Raw genomic sequence first — 25,271 nt, 5'->3', positions numbered from 1 at the left:
ACGGCAAGAATGACGAGGAAGGTCGTTTGACGAGGAAGAGGACGATGATTCTGATCATGATAGTGGTAGTGGCACAGCTAGTGGATAACATGAGCAAAGAGCCAAGGCAATATGTGTTGCAAGGAGAATTTCAAAGGGAAGGAAAGTGAAATTTTCTTACTTAAAAAACGTAATGTATGCAATCCCTCCCCATGTGATACAAGTAATAATATATTTTACATGTAAGAGTTTTGGAGGCAAAGTAAGGTGAAATTAATAACCAAATACGTAATGATTTGAAATTAATTATATAATCACATGGGATAGTGATTACATACATTTCATTTTTATGTATGAAAATTTCCCTTCCCTTTAATTTCTCTTGCAACCAAACATAGCCTATACAAATTTTGGTTCCACAATTTCAACATCCTACGACCCATTAGACATGTAGGGTAACCCAAAAATCTTATTTGACCATATATGACTATATATGGGTTTATCTACCGGCATTATTAAAGTACACAACCCTATTAGAGACCCTTTATTTTCTTTATCATTTTTTTTTATGGTGTGTTTGTGTGTTTGTTTTCTTGTTCATAAGAATCCCCTCAAATAGGAGAATACTGTTCACTCGATTCTCCTATAATGGACTAAATGTTAGGATATGTGGCACAATGATAACCAATAAAATTCTTGAATCACATTTCTTTTATAGTAACTAACACAATATTTAATGTCTTTCTCATTTCAATTCTTTAACTGACTCATGTTTTCCCTTGATAATCCATAATAAAGGAGTGGAATAAGAGGGGGAGGGGATTCTAATCTTTTATCCACAAGGATCTTTCTAGTTTCTACAAATGGTGGGCAAACTCCCACTCTCTTCCAGCCTCTATGGCCCCTCCATTAGGTATTTCACAGCAGCAAACAGCTGTGCTATATGACTCACTGTGTAAGCAGCTTCGAGTCACATGCCACTATTTTGACCCTACGGACGAACTCTTGACATTCCTCATTTTTGAACATAGCATCCTGTAAGGTGAAGGTCCACACGTTGTCGCAGAACCTATAAATGTGCAAATGTCCCTGCAAAATTAACAAATACAAAGAAAGGTGAAAGGTGTAAAGCACAGAGCCCTATTCAAAGAACACACTATATATGAAGGACGAAATATCAAGCGATTAAAAAATGCTAATAATGCCGATATATATGGCCAATAGTCTCAAGAGTAAATGGTACGACTGCATTCAATAAAATGTACCAAAGCTTACATCCCTTTTCTATAACATTTTGCTACCCATTACTGATCATGCAATTCATGCTGATCAAGTAGTCTAATGCAGATAATGGTGTGTCCACATGCTCTGTGACCACATGGGGAAAGGGATGTTGTAGTACATGACAAACTATATAGTGCTTAATACACTCTTGCAGTGATTGATCGGCGCATTGCTTAAATTAAACAATGTCTGACAGAAACTAACTGTTAGTGCTCGATCCCAATCTGCTCGGATTTGCACAACACAGATTAGTTGCTGGCCAGGATGAGGCTCCGGGACCAGGCTCCGATGCTCAAGTTAGACCTTAGAGTAATCATCTTAATGAGGATATTCAGACGATTGAGAGTATTACCTGCGCTGGGGAGTGAGTCCTTTTATAGAAAGTTAGGGTCCTCACTTCATTGGTCCATCTTCCTTAAAGCATCTCCACGGGTCTCTTCCTTGTAAGATCAGATCAACCTGGGGCTGCCAACCTGGCATCATATCTTAACGGCTGACTCAACCCAAGTTAATCCTTCTTTAACGGTCTACCTGACCATGGTTAGGCGCTCCAATAGCTAACTCGACCAGGGACGATGATGGTTAACTTGCTTGATGGTCAAGTAAACCTTACCATGGTCTTATTGACCTGGAGTTAAGAAATCGTCCGACTATGGTTAGCCATTCTAGGGATCATCAATCCCTGGGGTATGAGGGGCCCTTGGGAGTGCTTGAGGCACCCTGGCCCCCTCAACCGTTGTTTGGCTCATGAGGGTGAGGTGTCACATGTTCGACCCTGTGACCAACAGCTGCTCCGCGTGCTCAGTGTGACATGCACAACGGTATGGCTAGCGACTGGTCCGTGTGCTCAGTGTGACATGCACGACCATATGGCTAGCAGCTGGACCATGTGCCCCATGGGACATGTGCGACCGTATGACTAGCAGTTGGTCCATGTGCTCTGTGGGACATGCGTGACCGACTAGCGGTTGATCCATGTGCTCGGTGTATATATATGGTATATCATATGCCCCCCACTCCTTGAGCTACTAGTATAGGAGCTCGAGGAGTAAAATCCTTAAGAGTGTCCTTTGGGCTTCTAAGGTGGCGTCTTCGCTTGTTGGTAAACCCGCTTTGGCGGCGGTGAAACAACAGCAACTGTCGTCCAATCATTAATGAAGGGTTCTCGCGTGCAGTGACGTGGTCAGTAGGGACTGGGCCGTACGGATGGGCCATAGATCGTGACAGACATGCTCTTTCTAGGGCGATGATTTTCTTCCATCGGATGGGAGGGTGAGGTCACGATCACGTTTGTGCTTTCTTTGGGGTTTTTCGAATCGTCAAGTTAATGAATAGGCTCCATCATCGAAGCGTCGGAGTAGCAGCTAGGGGATCGTGTCCGTCCACCTACTACCGTTTGAAAGTCTTAAGTTTAAGTTTTCTCTCATTTGAGCGTTACTTCAGTCGTAGAGCGCTTGTGCTTGAGGTCCCTAGTGTTCGAGCCAGAAGCGTATCACCTCTTCCCCTTCCAATCGTCACGGTTTAAGCTGCGCTGGTAAGTGACCCTCTGTTCTTGTTATTTTGGTAAGTTAGTGTATGGGATCTAGGACATCAGGGTCATCCTTTTCTCCTCCTGCAAGTTTTTCTGAGTCATCTTCTTCCTCTTCGAGGTCGTTTGAGTCCGTGGGTGGGATGCCCCGTGAGGTTGTAAGGGTTGTTAGTGGCGAACGCCGTGTTCCCAAGAGGAAAACCGTGCCACGAGAAGGCCGCGGCCAAAGTTTTCATCCTGGCCATGAGATCCCACCATTGGTTTGTCCGTTGGGGAAGTGGCTTCTCGGATAACGCCAGCCGACCTGGAGAAATTTCATAGGTTGTACTACCTTCCTGATTCTATGGAGCTGCATGTTCATGGGGCTTTGGAAAGGGCCAATAGCCCCAGTGAAGGGGAGTTCTGGGTCTATGAGGCTGCGCTGATAAACGGCCTACGTTTTCCTCTTCATCCCTTTATCTATCAAGTGCTTCGGCACTATGGGCTTGTGCTCGCACAGCTTGTTCCTAATTCCTGGATGAGTATGCTAGACTTCATTATTAGGTTAACCGACTTTGGAATTGAGCCTACCCTTAGGCTCTTTGTTGCTGTTTTCGTTTTGTCGGCACACAACATGTTCCCTGGATGGTTTTATTTCCGCTGTCAGAAGAATGATTACCAAATCACCGATGGGATACTGACTTCTGTATCTCACTAGAAGGACGATTTTTTCTTAATTCGCCCTGTGGAGTTGTTTAACATCCCAATCCAGTGGTTGTTGTTGAACACGACAAAGGCGAACAAGAGAACTACTCTGCTATCGAGCCGTGCTCGAGTGGTCCTTGCTTCGCATTTATATCAGGACCAATACCTGTTACGGTATGGTCTGAGTCCGGGTAAGCTCTTCGTAGTCCGTTGAGTTTGTGCTGATCATCTCAATGCTGTTGCTTTTCATCGTTAATAACTAGGTCTTCTTTTATGCAGCACCAATGGATCCGACCTTCATGCTTAACATCATGGACTTGGCATTAGAGCAAGAGGCCAATCCAGAGGCTGGTGCTAGTCCTAGTGGTCAGGGAGGTAATGGATCAAGTATCAGGGCTGGCCCGAGTAACGTTCCAGATGATGATGTGGCTCCTGCTGGATTCGAAATAGATTTTGATGATGATCTTCCTATTACTCGGGCGGCTTCAAGGAAACGTCCACGTAGGGAAGGGGACTCTGACCTCCCCTTGGAGAGCCAGGTCGGAGATGAGCCTTAAAGGCATTCTCCCACACAGAGCTTGGAGATTATTGACATGGGTGTTAGAGCGGCTCAAGCAACTGAGTTCAGCAGCTCAGAAAATGTAGTTCGTCGTCATTTGAAGGGAAAAGAGACTGCCACTGGGGAGTTATATGTACCTAAATATGGGTTGACAATGGACCAGTCTATCTTTGACGATCCCGAGTATGCTCATACCGTCGTCTTAGAGAGTTCGCTGCCCAAGGATAGAGCCCTTTACAGGGGAATCAGGTTTTACAAGCTCCTTGGTCAAGCCTTCACGTACGTGGCTGAGGTAAGTGTCTTCTTGTCTTCCCCCTCTTCATTCCCCTTTTATCATCATTTACTAAGTAATTGTCTTGTCCTCAGGGTCAAGCTTTACTGGGAGAATTCTTTACCTATGCTGATGAATGCTATAGTGCAATTCAAGATGCGGAGAAGAAGGCCAACAAGAGCTAGGCACGAGCATCCCAATTAGCAGAGGCTTTAGATGCAGCAGAAAGGGAGAGGCAGGGGTTAGAGGAACAACTTAACCATAAGGAGGAGGTCCGTGTGCTGCGAAGTCAAGTTGACGAACTACAGCAGCAGAGGCTTGCTGCTCTGTCGAAGGCACTGGCTGCAGAGGAGCTAGTGAAAAGGAATGAGCTTGAGATCCATCACCTGCGTAATGAGCTCGTCACAGAGGTCAAAAAGGTGATGGTTTTGTCCGCTGCCCATGATAATGAGAGAAAACAGTTGGCATCTCTCAAGGCGCGTGTTATGGCTGGTGAGGGCAGCGTGATACAGAGGTACAAGCAGTCATAGGAATATAAACTGGATGTGGGCCTTGCTGGAGTAAAGTTGTATCTCCAAGGCATGCTGCGAGTCCGCGGTGAAACGGAGCAAGTTAACCCTGGAATTAACCTGGACGCCTTTTCCATTGAGTGGAGAAGGCAAGGCGCAAGGGTCGAGCACAAAGGAGGTCTGTTCTTCAGACCCACAGAGCGTTGCAGTGGACGCCCCTCTCTTAGCTCCCTTATTTGGTTGTCAAGCTCCTATGATGTCGCCTGCTCCTGTGGATGCTCCTACGGATGATCGTGTTGCCAACGTTGTTCCTCCCACGCTCAAAGCCACTACTGATGATAGTGCTCCTCCTAATCTTCCTATGTATGAGCGTGATAATGAGCCTTCTGTTAATTAGACTTTATTTCTTCCTCTTTCCTTTTATACTTCCCTCTGTAATCCTTCTGTACGATGTTCTTGTTTTTTGTTAATGGAAGTGAGATTGTGTACAAATCGTTCTATTATGCTTAATGTTTGGGTTTCATGTTTGAGCTCTTTTCTGTAAGGGATGCTTGCATCTTTGATATACTTGGGCTCTCATTCGTAGGGGATACTTGAGTCTTTGATGTGCTCGAGCTCCCATTTGTAGGGGATGCTAGAGTCTTTGATGTGCTCGAGCTCCCATCTGTAGGGGATGCTCGAGTCTTTGATATACTTAGGCTCCCATCTGTAGGGGATACTCGAGTCTTTGATGTGCTCTAGCTTCTATCTGTAAGGGATGCTCGAGTCTTTGATATACTTAGGCTCCTAGGGGATGCCTAAGTCTTGATGTGCTCGAGCTCCCATCTGTAGGGGATGCTCGAGTCTTTGATATACTTAGGCTCCCATCTGTAGGGGATGCCTAAGTCTTGATGTGCTCGAGCTCCCATCTGTAGGGGATGCTCGAGTCTTTGATATACTTAGTCTCCCATCTGTAGGGGATGCCTAAGTCTTGATGTGCTCAAGCTCTCATCTGTAGGGGATGCTCGAGTCTTGATGTGTTCGAGCTTCCTCTGATGCGGCTATAGATTTGCAAGAAGTTTTTATTGAAGTTTTTGCAAAACATACATTCATCGGATCTGTTCACAAATTTGATAGAGAAACTGCTGACATTTCATTGATAGAATTTTCTAAGGTTCACAGAATTCCATGCTCGCAGGACTTCTTTCCCATCCATCGTCGATAGGTGACAGGTGCCTGGCTTCACTATCTTTACGATGCGGTATGGTCCTTCCCAATTGGGTGACAGCTTCCCCTGGTGTCTTGAGTCTGACACCTCCCGTCGGAGCACCAGATCATTGATTTGGAAGTGTCGTTCATTGACCCTTGTGTTGAAATGTCTTGTTACTCTTTGTTGGTACACCTCCATCTTCTCCTGAGCTTGGTCCCTTAATTCTTGCAGCAAATCCAGGTTGTCCACCAACCCTGAGTTGTTCTCCTGTTCGCAGAATGTTTCGACCCATGGTGATACTGCTCCTACTTCCACTGGACTCAGTGCTTTAGTGTCGTACGTCAATGAGTAGGGTGTTTCTCCGGTGGCAGCCCTTTCTGTCGTTCTGTGTGCCCAGATTATACTTGACAATTCTTCTGCCTAGAGACCCTTTGCATTGTCCAACCGCTTCTTGAGTCCTTGAAGAAGGGTTCTGTTCGCATTCTCGATCAGATAGTTTGCTTGCGGGTATCCCACCGCCTTTTGTCTATGGTCGATCATCAGCTCAGTACATAATTGTTTGAAACTTCTGTTGTCGAATTGCTTACCATTATCGGTGATCAAGACGCGGGGTATCCCGAAGCGAAAGATAACAGACTTCTTGAAGAAGGTAGACGTTTTTGTCTCGGTGATGGTCGCCAGAGGTTCGGCCTCGATCCATTTAGTAAAGTAGTCGATTGCTACGATCACAAACTTTAGCTGTTTGGCCGCAATTGGAAAGGGCCCCAATATATCCATCCCCCACATAGCAAAAGGTATTGGGCTGCTCAAGGTACTTAGTTTGGTTGCAGGTCGTCAGGACACAGGAGCAAAGTACTGGCATTTCGCACATTTCTACACATACTCCATGGAGTCCTTTGTCATCCTTGGCCAATAGAATCCTTACCATAGAATTTTGTGGGCCAGAGCCCTACCGCCAAGGTGCTGGCCACAAATTCCTTCGTGGACCTCCCTTAGGGCATAATCTGCGTCATTACGCCCGAGGCATTTAAGGAGGGGTCCCGCGAAGGAACTTATGAGTAGAGAACCGTTGTCAGTGACCACAAACCTGGTCGATCTGTGCCGAACCTGGCGCACCTTTTTGGGGTCAGATGGTATCGTTCCTTCTTTAAAAAAGGATATGATCGGGCTTCTCTAGTCGTTGTCATCAGCAATCTCCATTACATCCTGCTTGACCAAACTGGATTGAGGCACTACTTTAATGTAAATGGGAGGGTTTATATCCAAGCACGGTGAGGTGACCAGTTTTGATAATGCGTCTGCTAGTGTGTTCTCTGAGCGTGCAATCCTTGTGATGCTTGTTGCTTCAAATGTTGCCAGCAAACTTTTCACAGCTTTCACATATTCTCCCATACGATCAGCTCGAGCCTCGTACTCTCTTGTCACTTTCCGCACGACCAATTGAGAATCACTATGGATGGAGAGCCTTCGTACTTCTAATGAACGAGCTAACTTGATGTCTACCAAAAGAGCCTTATACTCTTGCCTCATTGTTGGACGCTTGGAAAGCCAAGCGAAGGGCGCATTGTACTTGGAACCCCGTAGGACTAATCAAGATCACACCCGTGCCACAATGTTCTGCTCCTAATGATCCGTCTCCAAATAAATTCCATAAGGCCGTGGCCTCGTGACTGGCTCTCTTCTCGGCCTGTTGCTCTTGCTCTTCCTCCCCTTATGCAATTGTACACTCGACCAAGAAATCTACCAGTGCTTGGGCCTTTATTGCGGTCCTTGGGTGAAACTTTACATCGAACTCGCTTAACTCGATAGCCCAGTTGACCATTCTTCCCGAAGCGTTGGAACTCTGGAATATTTTTTTAAGGGCTGGTCGGTCAATACCAAGATGGTGTGGGCTTGAAAATATAGCCAAAGCTTGCGAGCAGCCGTCATCATGGCATATGCGATTTTTTCGACCTTGGTGTACCCTAGCTCGGCGTCTGCCAAGACTTTGCTTACATAATAAATTGGCATCTGCTGCTTCTCTACCTCCTTCAACAGCACTGCGCTGACCGCAACCGGAGATACTCCCAAGTACAACTGCAAGACATCTCCTTTCAAAGGTTTTGACAGTAAATGGGGGAGCATAGGTACCTTTTTAGTTCTTCAAAGGCCTCTTGGCAGCTCAGAGTCCAATGGAACTTCTTGGCCCCCTTGAGAGTCTTGAAAGAAGGGGAGATATCTATCCCCTGCACTAGAGATGAAATGACCTAAGGCTGCAAGTCTACCCGTTAGCCGTTGTACATCCTTGATTGTTTTAGGTGGTGCCATTTCTAGTACCGCCGGAATTTTATCCGGATTTGCCTCGATTCCTTTGCTCGACACCATGAATCCCAAAAACTTGCCCGAGGTAACGCCAAATGCACACTTGCTCAGGTTGAGCCTCATGCCATACCTCCTTAGTGTATGAAACGCCTCCTCTAGGTCGGTTACATGATCAGGTGCTTTCTTGCTCTTCACTAACATGTCGTCGACGTGAACCTCCATATTTCTCCCAATCATCGACTTGAAGATGTGATTTACCAACCTCTGATATGTTGCACTGGTGTTTTTTAGGCCAAAAGGCATGACCTCGTAGCAATACAACCCTTTCTCCATAACAAATGTGGTCTTTGGCTGGTCACCCATGCTCATTTTAATTTGATTGTATCCAGAATAGGCGTCCATAAAGCTCATGAGGTCATAACCTACCGTGGCACCAATTAGCATGTCGATTGTCGAAATTGGGTAATCATCTTTGGGACAAGCCTTACTGAGGTCGGTGAAGTCAACTCACATGCGCCATTTGCTACTAGATTTCTTCACCAATACAACATTTGCAACCCATTCGGGATACCAGATCTCTCTTATGAATCCGGCCTCAAGGAGTTTTTCTACCTCCTCATGAATGGTGGCCTGTCGGTCCAGTTCACAAGCCCACCTTCTCTGTTTGACTAGTCGGAATGCAGGATCTATGTTTAGTTTGTACTCGATCACCTGTCGGTCGATGCCCTTCATATCCACTAGTGACCATGCGAACAGATCCACATTCAAGCGTAGAAGCTCGACCAGCCGTTCTCGCTCTACAGTCTGTAAAGACGCTCCTACGAAAAGTTGTTTGGAGGCATCTTCATTAAAAAGGTTGATAGGGACCAGCTCCTCCGCTGGCTCTCCCCTTTTGGTATCAGTCTCAGTCTCAGTCTCCTTTCTCTGGTCGTCAACCTCCAACACGAGGACGTCCTTCGACTTCTTCATTTCTTTGAGGGTATTCACATAGCATCTTCTTGACTCCAGCTGGTCGCCTCTGCATTCCCCGACTCCCCTCTCCGTTGGGAACTTCATCTTGAGGTGGAAAGTGGAGACTACTGCTTTGAGGTTGCTAAGGCTTGGCCTTCCCAAGATGACATAATATGTTGAAGGAATATCAACCACCAAAAAATTAGCCATAACAGATTTTTGTAACTCACCTGAACCAACGCGGATCTGGAGCTCTATCATCCCTTTTGGTTGAACAGGTGATCCTGTGAAGCCGTACAACGGGGTGGTAACCGAACTCAAGTATTTCTCCTCCAGCTCCATTCTTTGGAATGCTTCCCAGAACATAATGTCTGCTAAGCTACCGTTATCGACCAGCACCCTCTCAACCTTGAACGCCCCTATTCGAAGGTTTATAACCATGGCATCATCATGAGGGAATTGTATTCCCCTTGCATCCCTGTCATCGAAAGTGATGATGTGGCCAGGAGTGGCCAACTTGGTCAGGTGTTCGGTGTAAAACACTTCCCAAGCATAGCTCTTTCGTGCTATCTTGGAATCACCTCCTCCTGCGGGCCCCCCTAGAAATGGTCGTGATGATTCGGGCAGGTTGATCCTCCCTTCGATCACATGAGCGTTCATTCTTTCTTTCGTTACTTTGACGTGACCCTGCCCCTCGACCAGGGCTACTATGCCGCCTTCGCTGGTGTAGAGAGTCGTCATAACCCATTTCCTCATGACCTGGTCCCGCCTCTGGTGCGGAACCTCTCTCCCTCCACCTCCTCTTGCCCTAAACCTCCTCAGATATCCCTTCTGGATGAGCTCCTCAATTGCCGCCATTAAGTCTCTGCAACGGTTGGTCTAGTGGCCGTGCTCCTTATGATAGTCACAGTACCAGCGTTTCTCACGACCTTCAGGGGACTTACCGAAAGGCCTTGGTGCCTTCATCTTCGCCTTTCTTCCTCGCTCACATTCATCAGAACATGCTCTATGGTCGATTTTAATGTCTTATAGACTTCACGGTTTCCCCTGGGGCCTGCTCGATCACAAAACCTCGGGCGTTTGTGCCAATAGCCCTTCCGTTTCTCATTCTGCCTGAAGCCCTTTAGTCGATCGACTTGGGGTCTTGGGTCGGGCCGATTAGTAATAAGCTCTTCAACATTGCTATACTTGTAAATCTTCTCTCTTAGATGCGCCAGGGATCTAGGCTCAGTCTTAGAAAGGGAGAACTTCAATTGCTCCTCCCGCACCCCTCTTTAAGGCCATGAACTCGACCGTAGGAATCAGGTTTTTTATCACAAGCTTCTCTAAGTTGAAACGACGGATATACTGTCGGAGAGTCTCGCCAGGCCGTTGTTTCACCTCCATAAGATCCGAGGACGTTTTCTGATGTCCTTTACTCCCTTCAAAGTAGTCTATGAACTTCCTCCTGAGCTGCTTGAAGTCGCGTACAGACCTTGGTTCCAAGAACGAAAACTAGGTCGTAGTCGGGCCCTCCAGAGATGCCGGGAATAACTTACAGAGCAATGCTTCCAATGCCCCTTGTATGCTCATGACTGACCGGTATGACTGTAGATGCTTATAAGGATTTTTAGTTCTATCAAAAAGTCGGAACACAGGGATCTTAAAATTCTCTGGAAGTCGAACGCGGCTGATCTCCTTGGATAACGGGCTCTCACCGAACTTCTCCAGGTCCACAACGTCTCTCCCATCTTCTCCCTCCATCATCCGATCAACTTTTGCTTGCAACTCTTTTAATTGTTGGTCCAATAGCGTCTCTCGTGAGTCAGCCTGGGCCTGGGGTTCCTCGCATGGATCACATTGCCCACGACCTTCCCCTTGCCAAGCCCACGGGCTCTTGCTACTGGCTCTCTTTTTACAACATGGCGGATTCGCCCCCTACCCTTTCCAATAGGATATGTGAAACTACGTCAGTCAGGGTCTTCCTTTCTCTTCTCTGGTCAAGACGACATCTCCTCCTTTTTTGCCAGGGATCCGGGCTGCTACCTCGGCTGGGACTTTCATCTGATGAGCTCGAGCTGTCGTCAGTTGCCCCTTTTGAATCTCTATGCTTATGGTGGCTGGGTTCATCGGCCAGGGGTGGCCTAGCTAAATTTCTTGAGGCCTCCCGGATTAACTCTACCAATCCCAACACCTGACCCCACAACTCGTCGAACTGCTGGGTTGTTACCTGAGGAGGCAGAGGGACGCCTCTCGATGCCAGAATGTTTGCCACGTCCTCGACAGCAGGATCCCTGCTCTACCTCCTCCCCTACCGCCTCATGCTAGTCCCCTGGTGGGTTTAGGCCTGAAGATGGTCCTCTTCTCTTCGAATAAGTTCTGGTAGTTTTCGTCATCCCACCCTTCTCAATCGTGCCAATTATATTTGAGCAGATTTTTGTCTGAATTCCCACAGACGGCACCACTTTAGTGCTTGATCCCAATCTGCTCGGACCTGCACAACACAAATTAGTTGTTGGCCCAGATGAGGCTCCGGGACCAGGCTCCGATGCTCAAGTTAGACCTTAGGGTAATCATCTTAATGAGGATATTTAGATGATTGAGAGTGTTACCTGCGCTGGGGAGTGAGTCCTCCTTGTATAGAAAGTTAGGGTCCTCACTTCATTGGTCCATCTTCCTTAGAGCATCTCCACGTGTCTCTTCCTTGTAAGATCAGAGCAACCTGGGGCTACCAACTTGGCACTATATCTTAACGGCTAACTAAACCCAAGTTAATCCTTCTTTAATGGTCTACCTAACCATGGTTAGGCGCTCCAACAGCTAACTCGACTAGGGACGATGATGGTTAACTTGCTTGATGGTCAAGTAAACCTTACCATGGTCCTATTGACCTGGAGTTAAGAAACCGTCTGACTATGGTTAGCCATTCTGAGGGATCATCAATCCGTGGGGTATGAGGGGCCCTTGGGAGTGCTTGAGGCACCCTAGCCCCCTTGACCGTTGTTTGACTCATGAGGGTGAGGTGTCACATGTTCAGCCCTGTGACCAAGCGGCTGGTCGAGTGCTCGGTGTGACATGCACGACCATATGGCTAGCGGCTGGTCCATGTGCTCGGTGTGACATGCATGACCATATGGCTAGCGGCTGGTCCATGTGCCCGGTGGGACATGCGCAACCATATGACTAGCGGTTGGTCCATGTGCTCGGTGGGACATGCACGACCATCTGACTAGCGGTTGGCCTATGTGCTCGGTGTATATATATGGTATGTCACCAACCATGAATACCAAATGTCTCATAATGTCCATTGCAATTCCATCAAAATGGAGAATGCAACTCATGTGTTTGCCTCCGTTCGTACAGGCTTCTCCAACTCTAACGGCCTCAACCACACAAAATAATGACCTTAAAAGAATTTACAGGCAGTCTAAGTCATGGTTCTAGAACTTGTAACGGATTGGTCAGTATCGGCCAAGCAGATTGCTGATAGTGTTTACAATTCTTTTGTTGCATTCTTACAATCTTTAACCATTGAAAAGCAGAAGGCCAGTACAAAACTGGTGGGATTTCCAAAAATGAAGCAATACAATGCTGAAGATTCATTTTTGTAGATATTTTATGCCAAAACATAAACCTCAATACAAGCTGTGAGAGGCAAAGAAAAAGGGTGAAGTGATGGAAGTTCTTGGCTTTGATAAGAAATGCAGCATGTCTCTCCTCCATAATCTGCATATGCATAGCATTGTGAACTCGATAAAGCAGGAAAAACTCCCTAAACGTTAGAAACCAGGGAAATATCCTTTATCTGTTAGGAATATAACATTGTGAAGTTGAGGACCAAGTTCAGACAAGCTAGCTTGATAAGTAAAAGCTAACAGCAATGAGAACGATACGGAAATTGAGGTAACAAGTTGAAACATAAAGTTTAATCTAAAAAATAGATAGAAAGTCTGGAACCGCATAAATATATCTCTAAAGAAGATATTCAGATAATCCAAAAATATAATTTCCAAGAAAAATGAACATGCTACATAAGGTGTTATATAAAGGAAATATAGTCATCTTCTCTTCCTCGATCGATGGCTAACCTTGAGTAGAATGTTTTAGTTTCAAACTACTCTTTCTGATACACATACAAGAAAAGTTTTTCGTGAATTGTTTTCAATAGGCTTTGCGAAAAAAAATCCTGATCTCATGACTGCAATGGAAAATTTCATTTAGAGTTGCAGGCAAGAGAAAATGAATAACGAGGTTGGCAACAATTCTTAATGATCCTTAGCCTTCGCCAAAACCCTAAATATGGGGGGAAAAATAAAAAATAGTGTAAACTCACTTTAATAGAGACTTTGCTCTTGACTTGAGTCTCCAAAGCTTCAGTCATAGACTAAAATCCACAACAAATAAACAAGAGAAAATGTCAGAAATTCTAACCAGATCAAGAGTGAAAGAAAGGTATAGCAGGTGGACGATGAAAAGCACCAGAGTCCTACCTTATCAAATTGAACAAGAACTTGAATAGCAAGCTCTGGGCTGAGAGTCCCATTTGAGACCATCTCGTCCAATGTTTCTGTCAAACACATGCCAATAGTCGATCGACGGTAGAGTTCAAATGTTGCCATTCCTATGTCAGATCTGTCAACTTCCGGCAATCAGTAACAAGACACAGAAAAGGTTGAATCAGTTGATTCTCATAACAATCATCAGACAAAAAACAACAGATCCAAATTATTCAGAATAAAATTTGAAAGCAAATTTTCAGTACAAAAATGTACAAAACCCCTAATTTGCACAAAAAACAACTCATCAAAATACAAAATTGATATCCGATGAAGAATCAAATGTACTTAAGACACGAGGGAAGATAATCTTAATTGATTATGGAGAAAGTGGGGATAATGAGATCCAAAATTACCGGTAGACATTAAAGGAGTGAGAAGTCTCCGATGTAAATTCTGGTGTCTAAGAAATATAGAGAAAATTTCAAGTTTCCATTATCTCCAAAAGATTATTATTGAGGGTGTAAAGTGGGAGGGCTGATTAATCTAGAAGGTTTCGAATCAGTTCTGGTCCTATGGGGCCAGGGTTAGAACTGACTCGTTAAGCTAATCGGTTGTGAACCTGAGAACTGGTACTGATATAAAACAAGTGGGAGGGTTCAAGTTCCTAATTGGTTCCAGACAGTCACAGTGTCCAAAATTCCAAAATCCTCACCTAAACATGCAAAAAAATCAAATATCCACTGCAAAGCATACAAATAATCAAATATCCATCAATAATCATACAAATATAAATGTAAACCAAATATTTAAAAGTGAAAATTTTCATTCCTAACATCAAATAAACCCAAAATTCAAATCACCACTCACCAGCACCAAATTATTCAAATAAAAATATTTTATATCCGAGTCAACATCCCATATCACCAAAATACTTCCAAACTGTTAAATCTAAACAACCAAAAAGGGGAAATTCCAATCTCAATTGCTATATGTTTGCCATCAATATCACCAACCTTTCAAAATCACAAAAAAGTTCCCACATATTGAAAATTGCGATATTTTAATTAACAAAGTGTCAAAGAAACAACGAACATATAAACTGAACACATAGTGGACGAAATTTGTTACATCAGGGAATTTCATCCATTCATCAACAATGGGACTATCCATTAATTTGTATCAAATTCACCTAAGTTTTCAAAGGCCCCAGAATAAGGGATTGCACCCTCAAGCATATGCAATTCCAAACTGCTTGCAATTTTCCATGAACCTACCTTTCTTACTTGAAACTATCACAAACTTTACATTATCTCAAATCTTTTGTACAGAACTATCTATTAGCATAATTCCATCTTGCAAAATTAGGTTCAAGACACATGCATAACACCAAATATGGAAAAACCCACCTTGGCACAAAAGCTCATTTTTTTTTTTTTTCATTTAATTAGTTATTCAAAAAAAACCTAACAAGATATTTTAGTCGATAAACAGCGCAGATTTAAGGAAAAATAAAGGATAACATGAGATCATATTATATGATGGCGTTGGAGTTAAGCGAGTGTGCTAAACATGGAGGAAAAAGTCTAGTGAAAATCTGATCCCAAACAGGAGGTAAAACAGTAATTAAGAGAATGAAATCAGGAACACCCAATCGATTCTAGCTTGGACAAAGACTAAATAACAAAGTTGGAATCTGATTAGGAAACCCCATAACCAGTTCCCTTATCTAGCCTAGGAACTTTCTAACAAAACAAATAACTAATAAAAGAAAGGAACTCCCGAATTGAACCAGCACGGGACCAGCATGGACCATAGTACAGCAACTAGGCCATGATTTAACCTTCCCTCTTTGCGTTCTTCTTCCTACAAGAATATGACTCTTCAGCTCAGCATCAGACAACCTTAACCCCCACTTCACAGAAAGCCCGTTAACCCGTGACTACTAGGTCGCACCGATACACCGACAAGTCACTCGTGCCTACCATAAGCTGGGACACCATTTGTCAATCTAAGAAATTTGGGGGCCTTAATATAAAATAATATCCAGCTCCCCTGTCATATGAATCTGGCTCCTCTGGCTAAAAAGGCATGAAAATTGTTGTTTCCGAGTTGATCTCTTTAGAGTAGACTTATTCAACCAAAATACTTCAGAGGTTCTGATTTCCTTAATGCCCTTCTCCATTACTCTCCTAATTCTTAAGACTTGGGATCTTCTCATTTGAGGCTTCTTTATTCGCATAGGACATGGTTGCTCAGTAAATCCTAGGACTGATCCTTGGATACCGGGCTATATATCTTCTGCTCTCTTTCCCCTCATGCTTGGAAGGCTATCACAATTGCAGACTTCATTGATTCTATAACTTGCACTTGGAAAGTTGATATGGTTCAATATTGGTGGTCAGATGAGGTAGCAGCCTCCATTTTAGTAATTCCTATTCTCTTTTGGAAACAGAGTATGCTTACGTTTGGTTTCCCACAACAAAGGGGAAGTTCTCCATTTTATCAGCACACAGGCTCTCCCTTCTGCTGGATAATCGAGTTCTTGTAGCTGCACCTAAAATTAAGGATTCCCTATGGAAGTTGCTTCCTGGTAGAGACGTAGAGTTCCTCATGCGGGTCTTCTTTCAAGATGGGGATTCCAGATCCTTTCCAATTGTCCCTATTGATATTCCTCTGATCTCACTACAACTCATCTGTTCATTAAATGTCCATATTATAATGCCATTTGGAGAGAAGCGGGCTTCCCCCATGTTTACAGCATCATTACATCGTTCAAGATTGGTTCTATAATCTGTTGCCTATCGAGTAGACAAGAGGCACCATGATATGTGCATTATCTTCCACCATCATTTGGAACATTTCCTACGGTGATACTTTCTTTCACCATGGACGCTCTTCTCCTTCAGATGTTCTATATGAAAGCTTGCATATGGCTGCTGAATATTTTCATGCTCAATCTTCTCCCTTATCCTATACTAGAAACATTCATGTACACTGGTCTCCTCCACCCACATGCTTGGACAAGATCAATGTGGATGGCTCTAGTTTGGGTGCTCCGGGTTTAACGGGAGCAAGAGGGATATTCATAGACTCTTCAGCCAACTTTCTTTATGCTTTCTCAGTATACGAGTTACCACATCAGATTAGTTACAGTGATGGAATGGCTAATGATAATCGCATACGAGGGAAATTTTTAGCAAAGGGATACTTCAGCCTGACATGACTATCATGAAACCAAATGTGAGTCCTACATGCAAAAGATGTGAATCAGATGTGCTTTGATGCAGGTAAAATACTATTGTAGGGAAGATTCACATCTTTTCCTTGTAATGCTTTTAGAAGTATCGTAATTAATGGTGGTAGTGTTTTTTGAGCTAGCACTTGCTATTTTGGGACTTCACAAGCAAACATAAATAAGCCCATTGATGCAGTTGCACGATCGACTTAGAAAAAAAATCTTTTGATTTGATTTTATTTTGTTTTAGAAATAATTTCCTATGAAATTAGCTAGTTTCTAATTTTAGAATAGTTTCCATTTTCAAGTAGTTTCTATTAATTGTTTGATTTTTTTTCTTTATATTAGTCATGTAATGGATGAACTCAGTGGTTAGACTTGATGAATAGAAATTTGGTTGAATTTTTTTGGTTTTGAAACCATGGCTGCCGACCCCTTTTTCTCCCTCTCTGAAACCTTCTAATCTCTTCTTTTCCCTCTCCTATTTTCCTCTTTAGTTCTTCTTCTTCATCTCCCTTACTTTCTTCTTTATTTCCTTTTCTCTTTATTTTTTCAACTGCTGAATACTGTTCATCTTCTCTCTTGGACGGTAACACCAACCACCAAAGGGCAGCTTGTTGAACCCTTGTCTCTTACCGGTTGGCTATGAGATTTGGACCGAAGGTTGCTACCTCCTAGGTGACACAAACCCTAGAAGATCTCCTCCCAAGCTTGGTCCTGCTGGTGAGAAATCAAAATCAGATTCAGATCTGAGTTTTGTCACCGCCAGACCTAGTTGCAAGCTCGAAAATACTTCTGATCTAGACTATCGGAGATTTCTGGTGCTGTCATAGTACACTTGCTGTTGCGACCTTTTGATTGAAGTTTCAGCCCAAACCGAGCTCTCTTGATGAAGCTCTATCGATCTGAATCCTCCCATCTCTTCCGCCCCTGTTTTGGTCCTAGGAAGAAGATGATCTAATCGTGAGTTTATGGTGATTATCCCCTCTTATCTTGATTTCCTATATTACCCTTATATTTGCTTTAATTCTCTCATATCCCTATTCTTATTTTACTTCCTAGTTTATCCCATCAAATAATCATTAATCCCCTTTAAGTCCTATCTCCCAAATAGCTCATTAACTAATCTGGTTATTTACAATTCTGCCACCCCTTTATAACTTCAGCTTAATTACAATTCTGCCATTTAGTTGAAGATTTATTTCAATACAATTGTTATTGGGTGTTTCCTTTGCTTTATTAGGTGTTTAAGTGGGCCCTAAGCGAACTGATTTCAGTCTATTGGAATCCGGATCCACATCACCCATCTTCTTGTTCAAATGTTTTTAGCACTAACCAAGGTACTACATAATTTGTGTCTTAAAGCCCTTTCCAAACTTTAATGTTGCACTCCAATATAGTTTTGAAATCTCAATGAATTCTAATCATTTTCTTCAAAATACTTGTTAATAATTTTCTTTGTATAATTTTTAAAGAATAACTTGTCTTTTTCTTCCTTAACTTTTACCTTACCTTTTCTCTTCATTGTCCTTGCTTGGATCCATGTAGCTGACCCCATTAAGTTAGGATAAGGCTTTGTTGTTGTTTGTAACTTTCAAAGAATAATTTATGCTATCTTCCTTCACTTTTGATTCAGATTTTTGGTTTATATCTGTTTTGCATTTTTACTGTACACTACGCTGACCTTTCAAATAATTTCTAACATAAGTAAATAGCTTATGGTAACTACCTTCCAATTATCTCAAGAGAAGTTCATTCTTGATGATTAAATTTGACGTTCTTTCATCACCTAAATTCTGCATGAGTATTATAGTCAGAGACGGATGAACAGGCTATGTAAGGGTAATTTCTTCTGAGACCAATGCTGAGGCCTCATGAAGAGCCTGGCCCGGTTTAAGGTTATATTGAGCTTGGCCTTGTGAAGAATTATGTGCTTAAATATGTTATATTTATGAACACTAGCTTAGCCCAGAGGTGGCAGCTTCGGTTGTGCTGAAAACATGTGTTGAGTATGTTGGACATGAGGCAAATGGATTTGTGTACATTTTTCCCTTTTAACAGTCGGGTAAATTGACTCGAGATAAGGATAATTCTAACTATGAATTAGGATAATACTTGAAAGTAATAGGATCAGAACCAATTAGGGTCAGCATTAAATGGTATAACAGAGAAAGGGTCAATAAAGTATGCAATTTTGGCTGGGAGAATGGTGAAAGAAAGGAAAGACCTACAGAACAACTTAATTATCTTCTGGATTCAATGCCCAAGGAAGACCATATAGAAAAGATCAATTAAATGAAGCACTCAAGACGATTGATAGTATATGAATCTAAATTCCTTCGTTAGAAATCTACACAACAGTTTGAACAATTCAAGATGGAAAGAGTTGAGTGCAAAAAAGTAGAAGATAAAATCTATGTTAAAGTTCACAAAGGAATATCTTACAAGTACAAAACAAAATATCAAATGTTACATCAACTGACCTGAATAGGGTGCAACTCCCATAGGCCAGGCTCCCCCGCCTTAAACTTTGAGGCTTCTGAAGGTCTGCAGCTCCCAGCCTCTGCAAAGACGCAGCTTCTTCCCCAAATGCGAACGAAAATAGAACCCTAACACAACCGCATGTGTAGAGAATAAGGGCTTAAGCTCAACGCAATTATGAAAAACCGAAAAAAAAAAACCCCTAAACCCTAACAAAAGAAAGAAAGAGAAGATCACAAAACCTTGATCAGACAACGACGTGGAAGTGTAGGATTTTGGGAACACGGGCGAGAAAAAGAAGATCGGTCCGCTGTCTGGAGGTTTCTCCGTCTCTTAACCCTAGACCACGATGGAGGAGGGGGAATAGGGCGGCAATGCCACTGATTGGAGCGATGTAAGACGTCCAAATCGACCATTTCCAACTGTTTTCAGGCTTTTCGTGACCGGAAAAAACGGATTCTCGGAATATCAACAGGTCCTTAAAAATGGGTTGTTAGTTTGGCCAGATGGGTCGGGTCAACGATCAATGGGTCATAGAGGGACAAAAATTCTAGGTTGTCGGGTCAGTCATCGGGTTGAGTCGACCAGATGGTACACATTAGCAGAGTCAGAAGATGGTGGTGGTGTGCCTAACAGCTGCCAGGCGCAGTTGTTTAGGAACTGCTTGTCAAAGCATCCTTCCATCTAACATGTCTATTATTCGAGTTCTCCCGCCTCTTTCCCCTGTCGGTTGCCCTTCCTTAAGTTACAACAACCATTGGACTATCATCTTAGTTGGCCAATGGAACCTTGATAGGAATTATCCACAGAAAAAAAAAAAAAAATTATTGAAACCCGAAACCACTGAAAATAAAGGTAGGCTTTCCTTTTCCTACCTTTTTAATTTTTCAAGAAAAAAAAAAAAACCTTGTTTTAATGATTTTTTTACAGAAAAAATAATTTGGCAGCACTGGGTGGAGCTGGGCCAGATCGGTGCCTGTGGTAATAGAGATTGTGATGTGGCGCTGGTTTACAAAGTGAAGCGATTGTGATGTGGGGCTGGTTTACAAAGTGAAGCGGGGTTGTAGGGGAGGGGAGGCAAGAGGTAAAAGGGAGTGTTCAGTCGTGGGAGAGTGTTCATTGTGGGAGGAAGATGAAGAAAAAAGGTGAACCAGAGAGGAAAAAATATAACCAATTAGAACCCATTTAGATTTAAATAATCCGGTTAAAACCCATTTAGAGTCCATTTAGACTTTTGTGGCTATGGAGTGCTATCCCATTATTTTTGGATGTATATAATATTTTCTTTAACACCCTTTTTTACCACAAACCCACGTTGATTTAGAGCTGCTAACAAAAAAAAAAACAAGCTTTTTTTCAGCAAGACACTTTTGTCTGAATAAGAGGGACAGCAAAGAACTAGTTCCCACCTCTTGGGAACAATGAGGCTCCAGAAGCCCAGGCTGATATATGACATCCGAAAAAAAAAAAAATCAATGACTTGTTCTGAATTCACCTGATAAACCAACAAAAGAACACACCATGTTGCAACGGGTCGCTCTCAAAATATATCATGGATGTTCCACAGGAAACTACATGTCCATCTATACAGCTGAAAACAAATGTTTGTCTCTCTCTCTTTGTCTCTCTCTCTCTAAGTAGCACCATCTGTTATATCGCTCAACATCCATTTCTCCTCACAAAGGGGTTGGGTATCATTCACTATGTTCATTTTAATACAATTATTTAACTCAGAAGGAGCTCCCCAACCTTCTCACTCATTCAATGTGGCATATGTAAATACAGTTTCACACTACTTTTGTTACACCACACCAGCAGCACTTCCCCACAAAGCCTAGCACTCACAAGAGCAAAACCCCCATCTTCCCCAAAATAAAAATCAAGCATTTCGAGACTATACAAAATACACAACCTTCAATAGGAATCTCCGACATTCTAAAGCCAACAATTCCATCCATGCTATAACCCATTTAACCATGGTTAGCATCTATTGCAGTGCCTGTTCTGGCTTGTGAAATCCGGTTAGCATAGATTGTCACCAACCGCAACTGTGTACTGTTAAGCCCCTCCAAGTACGGCACAAATGATTTTCCAAGCATGATATAAATGTCCACCAAACAGAAAACGACAGTCTGCAACCAGCAACCATGCCACAAAAGACAACCATGGTCAGAATAGGTTAAAAAAAGGGGGGGGGGGGGCGATGTTGGGGCATATAGAAAAAGGTAAGCAAAAGAACATGTTATCAGGAACAGCGTAGTGGAGATTTTATTGATGCAATTATCTACAGTTTTACATTTTCATTTTGCTCCTCTGTTAATCAAATGCATCTGGTTGGATCTGTCCAAGTGTCAAGTTTACTAATTAGTTCTTTGTTACCATCAGTTGCAGGGCTGGATGCATTGACTAATGGAAATCACTCGGTAAGAAAATATCAAGGAAACAGACTAATATTTCTCAAAATGCCAAGGCAAAAAACAGTTAAAGAGAGTGGAATTTTTACCATACACAAATCAGTACACTGGAATTTTCATCCACTTTCACTGGAAACAATATTTAGTAATAACCATAACAAAAGAACCAGACAAGGGAAAAGCATTCCTCACGAACAAGCGTATAACATAAGAATAGCATGTACAAAAGAAAGCCCCAAATAGTAGAGTACAAGTGGACAGAATTTTCATCAATCAAACCTTGGAATCCATTTAAATGCTGAATCCATTAAAAAAACTCTTGGTTCATGACATCAAACATTAAACACGAATCTCCTCATATTAAAAAATTCCCTTCCTCTTTCCAGGTACTCGTCAACACCATGAGAGGGAGGGATCCACACAAAAAAATTTCGCAAACATCAAGCAGCGCGGGCACAAGATCAAAAAAATGTGACAAGGTCTGATGTTTATACCTATATTAGTGAGTGCCATATAACCCCAAAATTATCCAGATCCTTTCATTACTACTGCTCTCCCACAATGCATGTCACTGCACATCTGCACCATTCTCCCACACGAAGAATAAATTTCCCCAGCTAGACCCGTTTCTGCAGGATATCCAAATCCAAACGACTGAAGAGACTTTAAGAACACATTTCTTCATGGCAATTTACATCCGGTCTTTATGCAGCTTCCCCAGTCTCCCCAGACTCTTCTTTCGCCAGTGTTAGAAGGCTCTCTCTGAGTCTCAAACAGGCTACTCATGCATGGTTTGAGAAATTCAGCACCAGAAAACAGAGGCAAAGTTTGGTGCTTGAGAGCCGGATTGACTAACAAAGATCTTCAGATTCTCCAAATTCATGCAATTGAGGGCCACTAAGGGAATGCTTCCACCCCAGATAGAATGGATCTCCTCCACCACCACCGTTGAGTATCTCCACCATGACATGGCCTGCCTCAACGAAATAATTTTCACAAAAGTTACCCCTATCTTCCTCCATACCCAGGAGTCACTTCTATTCTTATGGAGACCCAATCCAAAACTTTCTTTTCAGTGATTGGGGTCCAAAAGACTTTTGCTTTGGATCTCAAAAACTTGGTTTGCAAATGCCAGCTGTGCTGCCATTGCAAAGCTTTCCCACTCCATGGATTCATCTTCCTGAACCACATCTCTCCCTCCCACTACTGACTTTAGGGAATCCTCAAATACACCAATTATCCCTTCCATACATCCATCCCAAAATATATTCTTTGATAAATACATTCACCCCATAACATAAGTTCCACCTCTTTAAGTTCCCAACTCATTATTTGCACCTTCATTCTCCTCCATATTTCCAAATGTTCCACAGTAGACCTCTAAACCCTGTACTCCAACCCTTGAATTCTTTAAAACCAAATTCCCAATTGGTTAGCACTGGAACCCATTCGTTACACTAGGTGGACTTAATTTTTACTCCATGAAAACACCCCATAACAAAATTTGTATTTTCACCATCCTCTTCACCTAAATGAAGTTGGCATCCTCCAGGGCGACATAATTAAGTAGAACTTGTATGCTAACTCTCCAACTTTCTAAAATAAGCCCTACACAAACATATAGAGCTTGCATGTAAACACTCAGCTATATAAATAAGGCCTATACATTTTACAGCATCTAACCAGGCCAATTAGGATCAGGTGAGCATATACTGTGTTTGAATGCATTAACATCAATACGACAAGAAACCAAAACCAACTAAATCATTCCAACATTCAGGTTAGTTGAACCAAAGAGGAGAGCCCACACAACCAACACAGATAAAAAACAATGCATACCTTACGAACATCAGCACTCTGGTTCCCAAATGCATCAAAAAGAGCAGGCAAAAATGAAGGTAACTGAGCCATTAGCTCCTCTGGCGAAAGCCTGCCCACAAGCTGAAAACAAACAGGAAAGGCTTGTTAACATCAATAAGAAGAACAATGGCATCTTCAAATCTAAAACAAACAATTACTTTTTTTTTTTTTTTTTTTTTAGAAACAAACAATTACTCAAGAAATTAAATTTCATGTGCTTTATCTATCAAAATAAATATACTTCAGGGCGAGCCTCAGTGCAATGGTAAGGTTGCTGAAGTGGAACCCAGGGCGGAATAACCTTACTGGTTTGCTTATGGGCTGACCAAAGTAATAGAAGATCCAAATTAAGAACTCAATGGCAAAACAGTAAATATAATGAAGTTTATAAGTAATGGCAGGATTGTAAATAAAAGTGAATCTTAAGGGTCACTTAGGTATAAGATATGGGGTGGATACAATAGGGAATGTGATTTATTGTAAAAGGCTAGACTTGGAATAAACTTAAAAGAAAGGATAACAGAGGATAATGGAAAAGAGGAGGGGCATTACAGGAAACTAAAAGAATAAAATCGAGTATTAGAAGAATCGTGGGAGAAGAGAAGAGTTGTCTTCTACCACCAGCCAAAGCAACAGGCAGAAGAACCAGGGAGGCTTCGGATGCAAGATGTCTCTCGTTTAGAGGCCTACAATCTGAGATTCTGAGGTTAGAAGTGATACCCCTGTGCCTCACGAATGCAACAAACACCCAGTCGAAGGAGCATGCACCAGCAGAACCAGGAGTGCCTGAAACTAGTTCTGGCAGAAGGATCAGGTCAGTACTAAGTTCCATTTAGGGCCACACAACAGGGAAATCCTTGTGCCATCAAATTCGCCCGTCACAGTAGATGGATCCTCAGAACTTGAGATTGATCTTAGTTGAGATAATGAAGTTCTAATGAACTCTCCTCAAACCAGTAAAATCACCAGTCCAGAGAAATGGAAACCGTAGCAGGAATAGTTAAGAGGAAGGGAAGAAGGAGAAGAAAGGTTCGGAGTAGGAGAGAGGGGAAGATGGTCACACGACCTTGCTATGCCATCGGGGAAAAAAAACTCAATCTCGCTTTCTTCAAATCTACCCAACTAATTGGGTTACAAGCTTATGTATAATAATCGAAATTAAAAGCTTCCTAATTGAAGTCTAAAACTGAAATAGAAATAAAATCTCTTAATTATCGAACCCAACCTATATGGAATTAAACTCTAAAATAATAAAACGGAATGTAACTCTAGCCTAACTAAGAGATTACAAGACAAATCTAACTAATAAAAACCCTAATAAATAAATAAATTAAATATTTTACTGAATCCAAAACCCAGTTGGACCTGGTTCATCCAGTTCTAGATTGCCAAAAGGTTCAATCTGGTTTAGCCATGATTCTACATCAGTTGCCCCCCCCCCAACGAAACAGGGTTAAGGCTCTGTACATATCTGCCCCTCCCCAAATCCCACAGTGGCGGGAGCCTCGTGCAATGGGTATGCCCTTTTAATCAGCCAGTATACTAGAA

General features: G+C 42.7%; 2 protein-coding genes across 3 annotated transcripts in view; both read right to left on the bottom strand.

The window, feature by feature from the left end:
• Positions 1-660: 660 nt before the first annotated feature.
• On the bottom strand, positions 661-19,952 carry LOC122091825 (transcription initiation factor IIA subunit 2-like). 2 transcript variants are annotated; one of them, XM_042661987.1, is made up of 5 exons: positions 19,692-19,952; positions 19,452-19,577; positions 13,725-13,873; positions 13,568-13,618; positions 661-1,068 (listed from the first exon to the last, which is right to left on the bottom strand). In XM_042661987.1, exons 2-5 carry the CDS (start codon positions 19,471-19,473, stop codon positions 928-930), a joined length of 363 nt encoding a protein of 120 aa, XP_042517921.1. In that variant the 5' UTR covers positions 19,474-19,577; positions 19,692-19,952; the 3' UTR covers positions 661-927. The 2 variants fall into 2 exon arrangements, with proteins under 2 accessions (XP_042517921.1, XP_042517922.1); XM_042661988.1 differs by having other exon boundaries at positions 13,725-13,866; positions 19,692-19,704.
• A 1,019-nt stretch (positions 19,953-20,971) lies between these two features.
• The window catches only part of LOC122092038 (CLIP-associated protein-like), a 41,970-nt gene continuing 37,670 nt past the window's right edge, over positions 20,972-25,271 (bottom strand). The window contains exons 20-21 of the mRNA XM_042662331.1: positions 23,703-23,804; positions 20,972-21,581 (exon numbers count right to left, since the gene is read on the bottom strand). Coding sequence (XP_042518265.1) covers positions 21,420-21,581; positions 23,703-23,804 — 264 coding nt within the window. The 3' untranslated portion in view covers positions 20,972-21,419. The remainder of the gene's footprint in view (positions 21,582-23,702; positions 23,805-25,271) is intronic.

Source organism: Macadamia integrifolia, chromosome 10 (genome assembly GCF_013358625.1).
Source record: "Macadamia integrifolia cultivar HAES 741 chromosome 10, SCU_Mint_v3, whole genome shotgun sequence".
Classification (NCBI taxonomy): Eukaryota; Viridiplantae; Streptophyta; class Magnoliopsida; order Proteales; family Proteaceae; genus Macadamia; species Macadamia integrifolia.
The sequence above is the reverse complement of the archived record's forward strand: the minus strand, read 5'-3'. Positions and strand labels throughout refer to the sequence as shown.